The sequence below is a fragment of the Hyla sarda genome, chromosome 1 (genome assembly GCF_029499605.1).
Source record: "Hyla sarda isolate aHylSar1 chromosome 1, aHylSar1.hap1, whole genome shotgun sequence".
NCBI lineage: Eukaryota > Metazoa > Chordata > Amphibia > Anura > Hylidae > Hyla > Hyla sarda.
In genome coordinates, this window is record NC_079189.1 from 199,218,867 (window position 1) to 199,235,708 (window position 16,842).

Below are 16,842 nucleotides of genomic sequence, written 5' to 3' on the forward strand. Positions count from 1 at the left end.
CCTTTGCAGCCCAGAACAGTTTCCTCATAAATAGATGGAATAAAAACTTCACAGCTTTCAAAAGGCTTAAATCAATAACACAAGACAAATGATTGTATCATTTTAATTTATAGTAATCAATGTAATTATTAGATTACTATGCCTGCTGTATATGTATTATGACTGCTGTAAACCTGGGCAGGATGGAACTAAATTAGACATACGGAAGCTGTGCCGAATTCATCACACAGATGTGCACACTGTATAGTAAATTTGGCATTCAGAAAGAACACAACATGCCAAAAACACCTTAGGAGTATTATAGCAACAGAAAAAGTACATATCATGAGAAATATGGAAAGAAAATGGACGAGGCTTGACTTATGTGCAGCGCACCAAAACGTATCACACAGTACATGGCCCCCATAAATCTGTATAGTAAAGAGGAAAAAAGGAAAAGGGGCGACGTGATCTAAACCTTTAAATATGTTAAAGGGTTAAATAGGGTTCAGAAGAAAACAGCAGCAGACTTCAGTTTTAAAAGTGTATCCTGCTACCGCAACACCTAACTTTGTAGTTACACTTGAATAAAAAACAACTCTTCAAGTCATTTCTATTTCTCTGTTTATCAATCTGTCCAAGGCAAAAACTATCTGGTTTTCTCATCACAGCCAATCACAGCTCAGCTTTCATATATTAACAAGCTCTAATAATGAAATAATTATAATAAATGAAAGCTGAGCTGTGATTGGTTATTATGGACAAAGCCAGACAGTTTTTGTATCTGGTAGATTGCTAAATCTGGACACACATTTCCAAAGATGTCAGCAGCAAATAGCAGTTCTTACAGCTCTTATGGGGGTTGTCACTTTTTTATTTCAAGACTTGTAAATCAATAAATTTGGCATTGATACATTGCTGTGCTTCTATAGTGCTTGTACTGCTTGGCAGATTTACCATTAAGGAAAGTAGGTGGTCGTCTATGTATAGAAGCAGTAATGGCTGTTCCCTGTTATTGCTTTAGTAAAACAGAAAGGTTAAAAATCAGATATAACTTTATAATAAATTGTTCTTTTCACGCGACATCTCTTTTATTGTCATCTTCTGTGCAAATAAAGAAAAAATATGTAAAACTAAAAATGCCATAATTTCAAGGAGATGTTTTCTTTCTTAATACAAATTTTTACCTTACTTTACACCTCTACTGTTTTGGGATTGGTTTCAAAATGATTATACTTGATGAAGATCTCATGTCTTAAAGCTATGCTAATGGGAGATGATACAGTGACTTTATACTTTTTCGGTATCCTTTGAAGAATCATCCTCCAGTGCCCTTTGTGGGTTCCTTTCAAGTTGCATTTAAAGACTAAATGAAAATGCTTGATTTACAGATTAAATAATTAACTTATTTTTAAACTTGTTTATTGTTATTTTTTTTATTTATGAAGGTAAAATTTTTCTCTCTAAATCTAAAGTTTTAAAATATAGATTAGTATAGGTTAAAGCTCAACTGTGATATATTTGAACAATTTTGAGGAATGGACTATTACTACCACCATTGTGTCTGTTGTAAAATTGAACTGCGTTTAGTTTTTACTACTACCATCATCAGATGAACAACTACTACCACTAAAGCTACATTCACACTATAATTTAGCAATACGGCTGCCGGACCTGCACCGCATCCCATTCATTTAAATGAGCCGGCCGGAGTCAGATAATGACTTTGGTCGGCTCATTTGTGCGCTGTATCCAGTTTTGTTGCCAGACTGAAAACCATAGTCTACCATGGGTTTAAGTCCAGCAATAAAACTGATATGGTGCAAAAATGAGCCAACCGGAGTCACTATCTGACTCCAGCCGGCTCATTTAAATGTGAAAGTAGTTGGAAACGGTGGGGAAATTTAAATACTCGCCACTGCCAAATTCCCGCCTGCGACCGTATTGCTGAATCATAGCATTCCTTATTTGAGATAATTAGCATACATCTACTTGCATATCTTGCTATTTTTTTCTTTTTCTAATAGACTACTACGACAACTAATAGTATATGTAAACCTAATGTGCTACAATGGAGGATCCTCTTTTGTTATCGCTGGACTTCTACATTATAGGTGGACTGTTTTTTAGACAATATTATTCAGTTTTATTATTGTTTATTCCAATCAAGTCTTTTGTTCTCTCTTGTTTTGTTTTCTCTTGCACATTTCCGTAGGTATATGCTGTATGTTTTAGATTCATAGACAGGATTGGATTTTTATTGTAAAGTATTATAACCAAAAATTCTTACAAATGAATTACCATATATAGTGGGTATGTGTGAAACTAGCTTACTATATATAACCAATACCCTATTAAAATCTATCTTTTATTATATCTTATTAAAAATATTATAACTTTTTAATATCCAGCGATCTGCTGTATATGCAAATAATCAATGATGCTCACATAGAGCTGATAACCATACATGTCAGAGGTATGTATACTTGGACAAAAATACATGTGCAAATTGACAATACAGTAAAGCAATAACGTTAGATGGCACTTACGTACTGCAGATTGTGCTTTCTTTTCAGTCCTTTGGGAGGAGACTGTCATGGGGTAAGATAAAGTTAGAATAGTGCTCGGATGTACCGTATTTATCGGGGTATACCACCCACCGGCCTTTAACACGCACCCTCATTTTACCAAGGATATTTGGGTAAAAAAAGTTTTTTACCCAAATACCCATGGTAAAATGAGGGTGCGTGTGTGCGCATGTATACCCCGATACATCCCCAGGAAAGGCAGGGGAAGAGAGGCCGTCGCTGCCCGCTTCTCTCCCCCTGCCTTTCCTGGAGTCTAGAGCCCTGCTGCCGTCCCTTCTCTCCCCCTGGTTATCGGCGCCACTGCCCGTTATGTCCCCCTGACTATCGGTACCGGCGCCCCATTGCCGCCCCACAGCCAGGGGGAGAGAAGGGGCAGCGGCACCCATTGCCGGCGCCGCTGCCCCGTTGCCTCCCCCCATCCCCGGTGGCATAATTACCTGGGTCGGGTCCGCGCTGCTGCAGGCCTCCGGCGTGCGTCCCCTGCGTCATTGCTATGCACTGACGTCATGCGCCGCGCTGTGCAGCGCATAGCAACGACGAAGGGGACGCACGTCGGAGGCCTGCAGCAGCGCGGACCCGACCCAGGTAATTATGCCACCGGGGATGGGGGGAGGCAACGGGGCAGCGGCGCCAGCAATGGGTGCCGATGCCCCTTCTCTCCCCCTGGCTATCGGCGCCGGTACCGATAGTCAGGGGGACAGAACGGGCAGCGCGGCCGATAGCCAGGGGGTGAGAAGGGCCGGCAGCAGGGCTCTAGACTCCAGGGAAGGCAGGGGGAGAGAAGCGGGCAGCGACGGCCTCTCTCCCCCTGCCTTTCCTGGGGCGGTATCGGCGTATAACACGCACATAGACTTTAGGCTAAAAAATTTTAGCCTAAAAAGTGCGTGTTATACGCCCATAAATACGGTAATCAATATTGATAATATGATCTAACTAGCACTCCTATTGCAACAAATTCTCACCCTACCTAACAGCGGGGGAGGCGCCTCCACTTCAACCGTTGACTCTCCACTCCCTATGGCTGACTAAAACCATTGTAGACATACATGACAATACAAAGCCATTATTTAATGTATATAATGATGCATCATTATACAGCACATCTATGTGTATAGTTAGTGATAAACAATAAATAAATAAATCCTTCACCAAACAATAGGATAATAGAAAAAAGAAAGAAGGATAAAATGTAAACCTTTGGAGTACCTCTACGCGTTTCCCCCCCGGTAATATACTAGTAACCGGGGTTCCTCAGGAGGTTTTTACCATAAAAGGTACTGTGCAGGTGCGAGTGGAAACAATGTCACAAAAAAATCATTGATCCACAGGTATTACCTACACAGGGAGGCATGCATTCAATCAAACTGTGGGGGAGTGGAGAGTCAACGGTTGAAGTGGGGGCGCCTCCCCCGCTGTTAGGTGGGGTGAGAATTTGTTGCAATAAGAGTGCTAGTTAGATCATATTATCAATATTGATTACATCCGAGCACTATTCTAACTTTATCTTACCCCATTACAGTCTCCTCCCAAAGGACTGAAAAGAAAGCACAATCTGCAGTACGTAAGTGCCATCTAACGTTATTGCTTTACTGTATTGTCAATTTGCATATGTATTTTTATCCAAGTATACATACCTCTGACATGTATGGTTATCAGCTCTATGTGAGCATCATTGATTATTTGCATAAAGTATTATAACAAAGAGAAAACAATGACAGATGAGGAGGTCATAGAAAATATGGAGATGTTGAGAAGGAAGCGGCTATTCAATGAAAATGGCCTAAGTAATACTATAATATATATATATATATATATATATATATATATATATATATATATGCTGTTACAAACAAAGTATCAAATATATTGTAACAGTAGTTACTGTTCATTTTAATGATTATCTTGAAGTAGGTTATTAATATCATATGAACACAGTATAAACTTGTAAACTTGATGCATTTTTATAGGAACAAATTAAAAACTAGCCAATAGTTATTTTACAATAAAATACCTTACACTTTATTGGTTAAGAAAGCTTTCTAGGATAAATACCCTATGGCCTAGTACAGGGTCTGAGAAGGTAGGGCATGGCATAGTGATTTAAGGAAACTCCAGTGTTCCTATCACATTGCATTTATCAATTCATTAATTGTAGAATGGATTTATGCACAAAGATTTTAATACTAAGAGACTGAAAATGTAGAATTATAGTCCATACAGATATACTATTGCTGGTTATTCAATCATTATCCGACCTACTGTATTTTAAGGCACATTCTGTTTTGTACAATGTCTGTTTGTAAGAATAGATCCCAAAAGATCAACTGATCTTAGGAATAAAATGTATGATGTCTGTTTCCTCTATGTTCCAGTTAATAGACAAGGACATTGAACAGGAGATATATCCTTTATTACTGAAAATTCTCTAATATACTATATAATATAGGTATCTAAAATGGGATTGCGGCGTCTAAAACAGGAAAAATCTATGTGCGCTAGCTCTGTGGAGCTGATTGGGACACCCATGGCAAAATAACTATATCCCGATCAGCTGAAAGGACAGCGGGAGGGCCCTTACCTGCCTACTCACCATCCGATCGGCACTCCAATGCTCCAGGAAGCCATGGCAGGCTGGTGCAATGGACTGCCAATAACACTAATCAATGCTGAGCAAATGTTGTATGTAATAGTCAACCATGGGGACTAAAAGAAAGTGTAAAAAATGTTTTTTTTAAAAAGTTTGAATTAATGTGAATAAGCCCCCTCCCTAATAAAAGTTTGAGTCATTCCCTTTTACCATTTTTTTTTAAATAAAATAATGCAAACAAAAATAAACATAAACATATTTGGTATCACCTGCATAAATATCCAAACTATTAAAATATAAAGTTAATTAAACCATACGTTCAATAGGGTACATGTAATAAAATACCGAAGTCCAAAATTGTGAATTTTTGATATCTTCATATACCATAAAAAATTATAAAAAGTGATCAAAAAGTCCAATCAAAACAAAATGGTACGATAAAAACTAAAGATCATGAAGCAAAAAATGACCCCTCATACAGTACTGCATATGGAAAAATTAAAGTTATAGGGGTCAGAGGAGAACAATTTTATGTATACTTATTCTTGTACAAAAAGTTTTTTTTTTAATAAAATAAAACCTATATAAATTCACTATTTGTTGTAATTGTATTTGATACATTTTGTGCAGGTACACATTTTCTGAAATTTCTCTCTTCACAAACACCAAAAAGCAAAGTTAAGTCTTGGCTGGTGTAGTTTTAGAGACTTTTCAGTGGCTTTGCGCCTTTTACATGATATGGAAGGGTTTTTATGAACTACGCCTTTTTGTGAAAAGGCACAGTTCATAAAACCCTTCCATATCATGTGTATTACCAAAACAAGTGGCTTGCAACTCAAAATCAGCAAAAATATGTAAACCAAAAGGGGCAAAAAAAACCTGCTTGCGCCTTTTTTGCACCTTTTGTAAACACAGCAAACAGTCTAAAGACAATGATAAATGTCAGTCAAAGTGTTGATTTTACTGAAAAGTGTACTGTGTAGAAACAGAAGCCCCCCAAAGTTACAAAACTGTATTTTTCTTCAATTTTGCCCCACAAATATGTATTTTTTGTTTTGCTGTAGATTTTCTTATGAAATGATTGATGTCATTACAAAGTAAATTTGGTGGTGCAAAAGTCCTTATATGAGTCTGAAGGTGGAAAATTGAAATCATTAGGATTATTTAAAGGAGAGGAGGAAAAAACGAAAGTGCAAAAATGAAAATTGTCCCAGTCCTTAAGGGGCTAATGATGATTGGTAAGACCTCATTCACACTGCCACTGGGCAAAAGGGAGTTCTGTCACTCAGTCCATTGGAAGGATGATAGTTGAACAGAGAAAAGAATACAGCATTTCTGATCTTTTTTTTCTGTTCAACTCCTGTAAAATACTGGACACCCGATGGACCCCATTCAAGTCAAAGGCATCCGTCGGGATTCAGCTGTATCCATTGTGCCCCGGCCCCTTCAGGATCTATTCAGTGCAACAAAAAAAAAGGGACGAACAGACCCTGAGCAGGCCAGAGAACAACAACAGTGTGAACCTAGCCTAAGGGAAATTCTGGCAGCAAAGAGGCAAAGAATTGACTTGTTCAAAGGCCAGACTCCGGGTGGGCGTCACGATAATAACCTTAAGAAAGATTAGAACTTAAAGATTTTTTTACTGAAAGCACATATCTATGCGTTTCTGGGCTGGAATATGCCCATAGTCAGGAAAAAGTGCTAGCACTTTTTCCTGACGAAGGGCCCCTTCCGGGTCAGAAACACGTAAATACGTGCTTTCTATAAAAAAACTTTAAGTTCTAATCTGGCTTAAGGTGATTATCGTAACGTCCACCCAGGGTCTGGCACTTGAATAAGTTCCCAATTTTTTGCCTCTTTGCTGCCTGCTGTCTACCAAACTAGAAATTACCTGAAATCAGGAGGGACTAAGCTGCAGGACCCCAGTATTTATTTAATACGCATAAAAATTTTGTGTTCTGGTGCGTGTGAGTGTTCGTATCCTGTAATCTCATATTCAGTGTTTTTTGTACTTCATCAGGGGCGCTTGCGTGTCTCTTTTTTCTTCCTTTTTTCTTCCTTTTTTTCTGACCATGACGCCAGGAGACTCTGGCAATGCACCCGATGCTCTAAACAAATGCCGGGTGCAGCAGGGAGATCACGGGGGTCCCCATCGCCGGGGGTCTCCAGCGGCAGGACCCCGCGATCAGACATCTTATCCCCTATCCTTTGGACAGGGGATAAGATGTCTATTGGTGGAGTACCCCTTTGACAACTGAAGGGAATGACATTTCTTTGTGCTCTACCAATTAGGGTACATGTGACCAAGCCAAATGAAAAATCGTGGTGAGGGAATCCTAGGTAAATTGATGGGGGTCCTCTATTTGGGGCCCTTTTATTTCCGCCAAACCAAATAGTGGATACATATGCAATCTTTTGATTTCAGAGAATAAAGCTAATTTTTTCTTGCTAGGTTCTTCAATAGATAACTAGATTACAGCTGACAGCTTGGGGCCCCAGCAACAATAAACCAAGCAATCAGCTTATTGTTAAGGGAATCTTCTATCTAAAAGGGATTGTTCAAGGCAGGGTAATCCTTTTAGGGGGTTTCTACCTGTGATAACCCTGTGTTGTAGCCTTGTGCTATATCTGCTGTTCATCTGCACATTATCTGTATTTTTTGTGATTCCTCTGTAACCCATAGAAGTTTACTGTAGACCAGTGCACCATGAAATACAGATAAATACAGATAACTGCACTGTGTAGAACCACCCTTTATGTGTATATTTACTAAAAGGTAATATTACCTTTTTACTTTGTTTTTGAAATGACTCATGTAAAATGACTTTTGAACACGCCAACCCCATTTGTGGCGCAGTCCATAGAACAGGTTTGACAGGTGTCCATTGACGATGCAGTACAAAGGATATATATATATATATATATATATATATATATTATACAAATACATTTCCAAACTTATGTATATACTGTATTAGATATTGGGAGGAAAGCTGCAAAATAACAGATGTTTCTTTCCTAGAATACTGGGCTATTAACAGGTATATGACGCAGCCTCCCATTATAGGAAAATTAATTTACTGTTTCTCAGTAAATGGCCCTGCAGCGCTAGGCCATAAGATAATCAAATATAGCATTTAATGTTAAATGGGTCAGTGACTCGTGAATAGAGCAGCTTGACTTTTGCTGTGCTAGCATTTTTAATTCATGCCACTTTTGTATCACATTAATTATTTATTAACGTTAAAAGGACGGGCTTGTGGCACTTGGTTTTATTTCACATGTTGATCTAATTTGTAACACAATTTGTATCGGTCATAGGTTAAATAAACCTGAATTGATTCCTCCCTGGGTAATTTAGATAGAAATCTGAAATAGTGGACATTTATTTGAGAAAGAAAGAATGAGTTCATCTTCTAGAGCAAGGTCTAAAAATGTTGTAGATAGCTTTATGTCTTTCATATAATTTAAATATGTGCAATTGTAATATGTGATAGACTAAACCATCGGGAAGCTTTACGCACGAGTTAGCACACCATGGTGTCCAATAAATCACTTGTCAGGATATAGAGAAATGGGCACATGATTGCAATACGTAATGACATGTGCTGCATGGAAGTGAGGAGAGCAACAGAACATGAAAGCAAATACCTGCAGGAATTACTGTCCCATGAATTAGATGTTTGTCCACTAAAACAAATACTTTGTAAGTAGAAGCGCTAAGGGGCTTTAAGAGTTGGTATTATAAAATAGCATCAAAGACAATAGGCAATGATACTTTCACAGGCAGAATCATATCATTTTATCAGTAGGAAGTTATCATGAAAACAGTAAAACTGAAGAGACATTGTAGCATAGGGAAAAATTAATGTTAATACATTTAATCATAAAATGATCATAGATAATCTGCTGATGTACAACAATGCATTCAACATGTCATACAATAGTTTAGGGGAAAAAAAAGGAATTGCAAACGATTTACAATAACAAAAAAGAAAACTAGTAGAAAGTAACCTGGAAAATTTGAAAAAAACATAAATTTTTTTTAGATGACATGGACTTGAACCAATTTATACTGTATATATACAATAAATTGGTGTTATAAAAATAAAAGCTGCTGTATCGGTTGCATTATATTATAATACTTAGACATCTGAAATCCCCTTATTTTATTAAACATTATTAAGGGTTTCTCTTATAGTAGTAGTGTCATGAAAGAACAGATAGTTTGATGACATTGGACTGTACAGTTTGTTCCCCTGGGACTCCCTTACATAATATCTGATCCTTCATAGTAACTGATGTGGATATTTGGCTAAGGTGAATGATCAGTACCCTTTGTGAGAAAACTTAGAGAGCAACAATGTCATTTAATTTGTTCATCCGCTAATTAATTAATTTGTATACTACCCATTATTTATACTGAGCTGACAATGTTGTGTATAGAATGCATTTACTGCCCACAACAGCTCACTTCTCTATTGCATCTCCTGTACTTGCTTACAATCCTACCTGTCAGTTGTTTGGGCTTTTGGCTGTACTTTTTCTGTTTGGCTAGCACTGTAATGCATAAAAAGAACAACATTTTGATAATTTGATAACACCAGCAAGCATGCGGATTAAGGTCAATATAATGCCATTGTTTGCGTACAGCTAAGTTATGATAATTATTCAGCCTTTATAGAGGCAGATACATGAAATGTAAAGTTAGAATTTCTTATCCAATAATTGTTCCACCGGGTAAAATGATCTAGCAGTTTGATGAATGTATTGTCAATTTAATGACTTACGTTACAGACTGTTCAGGGTGCGAAATTGCAAGTTATATTGTGTCGTATATATTTTCTACGATATTAGTGCCACTGAAATTCTTTACAGTCTGTGCACAAGTAGTTAGGCCCATCAAATGGGACATCTTATTTCCTTCTATGTCATATGAAAATTGAAATAATTGAACAATCTGGTCATGTTCAAAAATAGATCAAGGAGTCTGTATTTCTATTTACTATCTGTGGTATAAAACAGAAAACGGCTAATCCAAAATAAGGCTTATACCTTACAGTAGTCGTTGCAGGGATCATGTATGTATTCGTGATTGTGTTTTGTTTTGTTTTTTTTACTTTGTAACCAATCTAAATTGATTGAAATGTCAGATTAACATTCATATACATCAGTTTTTCAGATGTTCAATTGACCTCAATTATTTAAAAGTAGAAGGGTCATGATGTACTTTGTAATAGACTCATGAGCATAGTATTCATGTAAAAGAAAAACATACATTACAAAAATGCATGTGCAATAGTAGCCTTAGAGACTATTTAAATATGACAGAATGCAAAAATGAAGGAATGGTCTACCACTGATCTTATGCATTGAATCATCTGTCCCTTATTTACTCCATTATTGTGGAATGGACCTCAATAATACAAATGCCAGATAACACAAAATGAACTAAAACCTTTGACTTTGATATGATTATAATACATACATATAATATTATTAGTGCCATATTCATTGTGTTTAGTTAAGGGGATATTTTTATTAATAGTTAGGGTTCCTATCATACAATGAAAGTACATGTAGCTAGAAAACATAACTGCTTTCAGCCAAGAACACATGGCAGTGACTAGAAGTGAGCTACAATGCTACAGATAACTCATGGGTAAGTGTGGCACTGTTCTTAAAAGAAAGCAGCCATGTTTTCTCATTACTGTGTAGTAACTATAAGTGCATATTTCACAGTATGGGTGTTAGAATACCCTTAAAGTGATTTTCCAGGCAAAATTGAATGATGGAATGGGCAGCAATAGCTTATAGGGGGTGTTATCCACTCAGTACCCCTGTCAATTAGCTGTTAGGGCCAGATCAAAGTGAATAGGAGCTAATTTGCTGAGACTCCAGGTGTCAGTACCCATCTGATCAACTAGAGAACGGTCATCATTAAATTTTATTTTAAAGGAGGTCAATGTGATCCACTGTTGAAGAGCTTACCAACTTTTTGTGGCTTTTCAATTGATAGAACCTGTCTGCAGCAGGCTCTATCAATCGAGCCCCGAGCACATAGGTTAGTGCAGCTCAATAGAACTGCATTGACCTTTATAAGGAATCTAATGATCCCCTTCCATTGTAAAAATTTAAATCTCACCCTTCCATAAAAAAATATGTAAACATAATAAAAAGGAATATATTTGGTATCCTTGTGTGTGGAATTGGGCAAACTATTAAAATCTAACATCTTGTAAGGTGAATGTTGTAAAAATAACAAAATTTCATATAACAAATAACAAAATTTAATGACATCATATCCTAGAAAAAAAATTATCAAAAAGTCTAATAAAAACCAAAATGGTACCAAGAAAAACTACAGATCACGGCACAAGAAGTAAGCCCTCATACAGCCCTGTATATGAGAAATAAAAAAGTTATAGGTGTCAGAAGAGGATCATTTTAAGAATACTAATTTTCTTACAAAAAGTTATGTTTTTAAAAGAAGTCAGATAAAGGAATACCTATTTAAACTGGGTATTGTTGTAATCATATCAACCTAAAGAATAAAGATATTTATTCTCCTTCACTTTGCTGCTATTCCTGCGAAACACCTTAAGGGTTAACACACTTTCTGAATTTCATTTTGGCATACTTTGTCATACTTTGAGGAGTGCAGTTCTTATAATGGGGTCATGGGATATTTCTACATAATCTACTTCCATACATTTCTACATAAATCCACATGATTTACTGAGTGTAGTGGAGTTTTCTTTGTGGGTTTTAATTCCCTTCAAGTATTTTTCCACAGTATTTACTAATTTTCCCCTGCATCCCCACTTTTCCCTACATTTTGTTTTATTGACAACTGCTCGGAACTGTGGGGTTTTCCTCAGCTCAATTCCACTACATTTTCTGTGGAAACCTTAGTAAATATGTTGTGATTTTTTGAAAATTATGAGGACACACCCTTTTTGGGCAGCCGTGCCCCTTTTTTGTTTTTTCTGAGTAAAATGAAGAGTTGGTCGCGTTTTTTTAATTTTTTTGGCACAAATTCTGGCGCAGACCAAACAGGTTGGGTTTACAATTGGCCAATGTGTTATTTTTTATGAAATGTGCACTGCTTAGAAATTAAACCCTCCAAAATTAGCAAAAAACAAACAAACTATTTTGTTCAATTTTGCCCCACAAATCACTTTTGGGGCTTTGTTGTAGATTTTGGTATATAATTAGCAATGTATTTACAAAGTACAATTGGTCCTGCATAAAATAAGTCCTCATATGGGCCTGTAGGTGGATATTGAAGTTGGCTTGATGGCTCTTAAAACCCGAGGAGAAAAAATGAAAAATTGCTGTATCAGGAAAGTGTTAATGAAACATCATGAGAGTTCTACAGTCTCACTCCTCTTTCAATAAAGAATCCTCATCTGTGATGATATTGAAACCTCCTTCAAGATATACAGGATGCCCCCTTGTCATGGTTACCTGCTTGGGAATAAAGAGATCACTAGAAAGATCTCTGTACTGTCTTTTTATATATTTGTACATTGTAATCAGATTGCCCCTAAGCCGTGTTTTCTTCCAAACTAAAAACCCTAAGCTTAATAGTCTGTCTTGGTACTCTAATACACCCATACCATTATTTCCCCTGGTTGCTCTTGTCTGCTTTGTGTGATCCACATCCTAACAGTGTTCTATTGGTTTGAGATCTGGTGACTGTGCCAGCCAAAGGGGAAGACTATAAAAATAAAATCAGGAATTGCTGATAAATTATGTGGTGGGGTGTTGTTCACGGCATGATGCCCTACATTATTTAGTATGGTTGAGACTGATAGACACCATCCTACACTAATGGCAAGGCTTGTAAAAAAGGTCTGCTTCCAGTCATATAACCAAACATACCTTTGTCCCAGAGATTGAACCCTACTTATCATTTAGTGGTATATGCTATCAACATGCTGTCACTTTAAAATATTTAAATACATCTTTAAAGTGCATTTGTAACATGAATTGATGGCATGAAACTGCTACAGCCTATCATGAGTCAGTTTCCACATGTCAAACATACCTTTGTTCTTAATTTTTTGAGTCTTTATTCAGAGTGGTATTGCTGCCCGGGGGCACAGTGGACATCAGGTCACACCTCTCTGACCATGTTAAACACAGAAGGAACCTTATTTTTGGGAGAAGAAAAAACACTAGTAACAATGAATAACAACGACATGCTTGGCATTAGGAGACCAACCCTGATAGGCTTTGGTGGTGGTTTCAACTTATGTGACGGATGCAATTTAACAACCTAAGGACCAAGCCCATTATGAACTTAAAGGGGTACTCCGCATCTAGCATCTTATCCCCTATCCTAAGGATAGGGGATAAGATGTCAGAACGCCGGGGTCCCGCTGCTGGGGTTCCCTGGGATCTCCACTGCAGCGCCCCGCTATCATTACTGCACAGAGCAAACTCTCTCTGTGCGTAATGATCGGCAACACAAGGGTCGGAGCATCGTTATGTCATGGCTCCGCCCCTTCATGACGCCATGGCCTGCCCCCTCTATACAAGTCTATGAGATCGCCCACGTGTTTGAGGCTCTGGCGCCTTTAGTCATGGCTTAAAAACATAGTAACAACATAGCTCTTATATATCCAATAATAGGTTACATGGTTGTTACACAGTGAACAAAGCTAAAAAATGCAGCATGGATTCCAACTGGAGTGGAGCCATACTATATCTCCATTCCTGTTGCACTGAAAGGGGCTGGATATGCCCACGTATGTGAATCCAACCTCCATAAATAAATAGGCACAATTTAATACATATATAATCAATATTTAATAAATTACAAAACACCTATAACACAAAACTAAGGCACAATGTATCCTATTTAAGGTAGCAAAATAATTAGTATGTCAGAATGAGATCTTGTTGCAAATTGAAACCTTTGGTTTCCCTGGTTTCCAACAGGGACATCCAAAAAGATTCCGTATTGAGGAGGAGCCTCCTCATGTCCCTTCCTCTAATAGGTCTTGAACATCCCTAAAGTGTTTGGAAAGTGCAGAAATATTGGGGTTAAACGTAAGTAGATTTTTAGAATCCGATATGTGTCTGCGTATTCTTGTTTTTAAAGTATTCGATGTACAGCCTACATACTGATGATAGCAAGTTTCACAAGAGGCTAGATATATTATATTTTTAGAGTTGCAGTTCACATAGTCCCTAATTTGGAAACATCTACCATTGGTATATGACTGGAATTCTTTAGTGATCTGTACGTGATTGCATGTAGTACATATCCTGTGCCCGCACTTCCAATTAGCTATGTGTTGTAACCAGGTATGTCCATTAGGGGTCTTCTTAATACTACTGTTAAACATCCTGGGGGAAAGAATAGAACCTAAAGGTCCCTTTTTGATGCCATTTTGAAGTTGTTTATGACTAAGTTCCCTATAATGGCATCTTGTTGCAGTACCAGTAAGTATTTCCTCATAATATTACCTATTTTGTGATATTGTTTACTATTCTGAGTAATAAAGAAGGGTGGATTATTATTACCTTGTTTTTTTGTAATTTTTTGTTGTTTTGTTATGAAGGATAAGCTCCCATCTGTCTAAATTTTGGGCTCTATCTTTGGCATAATTTAATACTTCTGGTGTATAACCCCTATTCCTTATACTATCAAACAACAAATCAGATTCCCTGGAGAAGGTATTATCATCAGTGGGCTCCCAGGGGGCTGGGAGAAAGTTAGGAGGAAACCCTTATGCAGTCTCCTGCTATTGTAGTGCTGGCCACGGAAGAAGGGAGAGACTACAAATGTACGACACAAATAGAGAAACATAGCCACACATCCACCATTTGGATTTTGATCTACTTGCTTCTCAGTTTAAAAAAATTATTTAAAAAACTAACAGGTTGTTAGTATACATTTTGATCAAAAAGTACAAGCCCACTTGCCACGTCAAGGCCACCTACTTTCTTTGTGTTTTACAATTTACTCCTAACATTCTCCCAACCGTCTGGCAGGGAGCACATGTTAGGTGTTCACACTGGTGTGGTGCTCTACGGCGATCATTGTCACCGTGATGCTTTGTCTGTGGGGTGGAGGGGCCCGAAACCAGAGGCTTGGTTGGGCAGCAGTAGGGCTGCCTTGCCACTGGGTCATTCGCCTTGTTGGCATGGTGTCGCGGGGGTGGTGGTCCCCGTCCGGCACTATGCCAGTGTAGGGTTAAGGACCCTTTATGTAGTAACATCAGCAGTCCCATAACGGTAGTAGTAATAGCAGGAGCCCCCTTTATGAAGTAACAGCAGCAGTCCCATAATGTTAGTAATGATAGCAGGAGCCCGTTTAATGTAGTAACAGCAGCAGTCCCATAAAGGTAGCAGTGATAGCAGGAGCCCCCTTTATGTAGTAACTGCAGCAGTCCAATAAATATAGTAGTGATAGCAGGACCAGGAGCCTTCATTATGTAGTAACAGCAGCAGTCCCCCTTAGTCCCCTTTAGGTAGTAGTGATAGCAGCCCCTTAGGCAGACATGCAATCCTCTCCTAGCCCATCTCCTCCCCTTTCCTCTCTATTAGCTTAGTAGCTTTGTTGTAAAATTGAAACAACAAAAGAAAACTCACCTTCCTACCGTGCCCACGCAAAGTCGTTCTGTTTCCAGTCTGCCTCAAGGCCGCACAGGACGTCTATGTCATGGCACTGGCGGCGCAATTATATGACGTCATTGGGTCACCGGTGACATGACAGACGTTACGTGTGGCCTCTGGATGTACAGGTACTGGGGTGAGTGGCGGGGCTAGGGGCCTACAGCTCTTAGCTCCGTCACTCTGTGCCCACTTCACACAAGGTGCTGACTTAGTGTCAGCACCTTGTGTGAGTGAGCGGCCACCAGGCGGCTTAACACAAGCCAACCCCTGCCAGCCCACTGGGCGGTCGGCCTAACGGGAATTTTCCCGGGATCCAGATAAGCCAGTCCGGCCCTGCTTTACACCCCACAGGTGTTTGACGTGAAAATTTAAAATTTGATTTTTTTTCACTAAAATGCTGGTGTTACCCCAAATGTTTTATTTTCACAAGGGGTAATAGGAGAAAAATACTCCATATGTGGATGTAAAGTGCTTTGCGGGTGCACTACAGGGTTCAGAAGAGAAGGAGCGCCATTGGGCTTTTGGAGGGAGAATTTGGTTCGAATGGAAGTTGAGGGCCATGTGAGTTTACAAAGCCCCCGTTCTATCAGAACAGTGGACCCCCACACATGTGACCCCATTTTGGAAACTACACCCCTCACGGAATGTAATAAGGGATACAGTGAGCATTTACACCCCACTAATGTTTGACAGACCTTTTAAACAGTGGGCTGTGCAAATGAAAAATACAATTTTCAATTTTAATGGACCACTGGTCAGACACCTGTGGGGTGTAAATGCTCACTGCATCCGTTGTTACATTCCGTGAGGGGTGTAGTTTCCAAAATGGGGGTCGCATGTGGGGGGGGGGGTACACTGTTTTGGCACCATGGGGGCTTTGTAAACATACATGGCCTTCAATTCCAGCCAAATTCTCTCTCCAAAAGAAAAATTCGGGGTAACAGCAGCATTTTAGTGAAACATTTTTTTTTCATTTTCCCGTCTAACCTTAAAGAAAATTTGTCAAACACCTGTGGGGTGTTAAGGCTCGCTATACCTCTTGTTATGTTCCGTGAG

General features: G+C 38.5%; 1 protein-coding gene across 5 annotated transcripts in view; it reads left to right on the forward strand.

Moving 5' to 3' along the window:
* Positions 1–16,842, forward strand: part of STPG2 (sperm tail PG-rich repeat containing 2) — a 677,454-nt gene that overhangs the window by 513,678 nt on the left and 146,934 nt on the right. For 2 of the 5 annotated variants that reach the window (XM_056567176.1, XM_056567184.1), the window contains exon 14: positions 14,104–14,214. The exons of the other annotated variants lie outside the window; for them this stretch is intronic. In XM_056567176.1, the coding sequence (XP_056423151.1) occupies positions 14,104–14,169 (66 nt within the window). In that variant the 3' untranslated portion in view covers positions 14,170–14,214. The remainder of the gene's footprint in view (positions 1–14,103; positions 14,215–16,842) is intronic. 5 annotated transcript variants of the gene reach the window in all.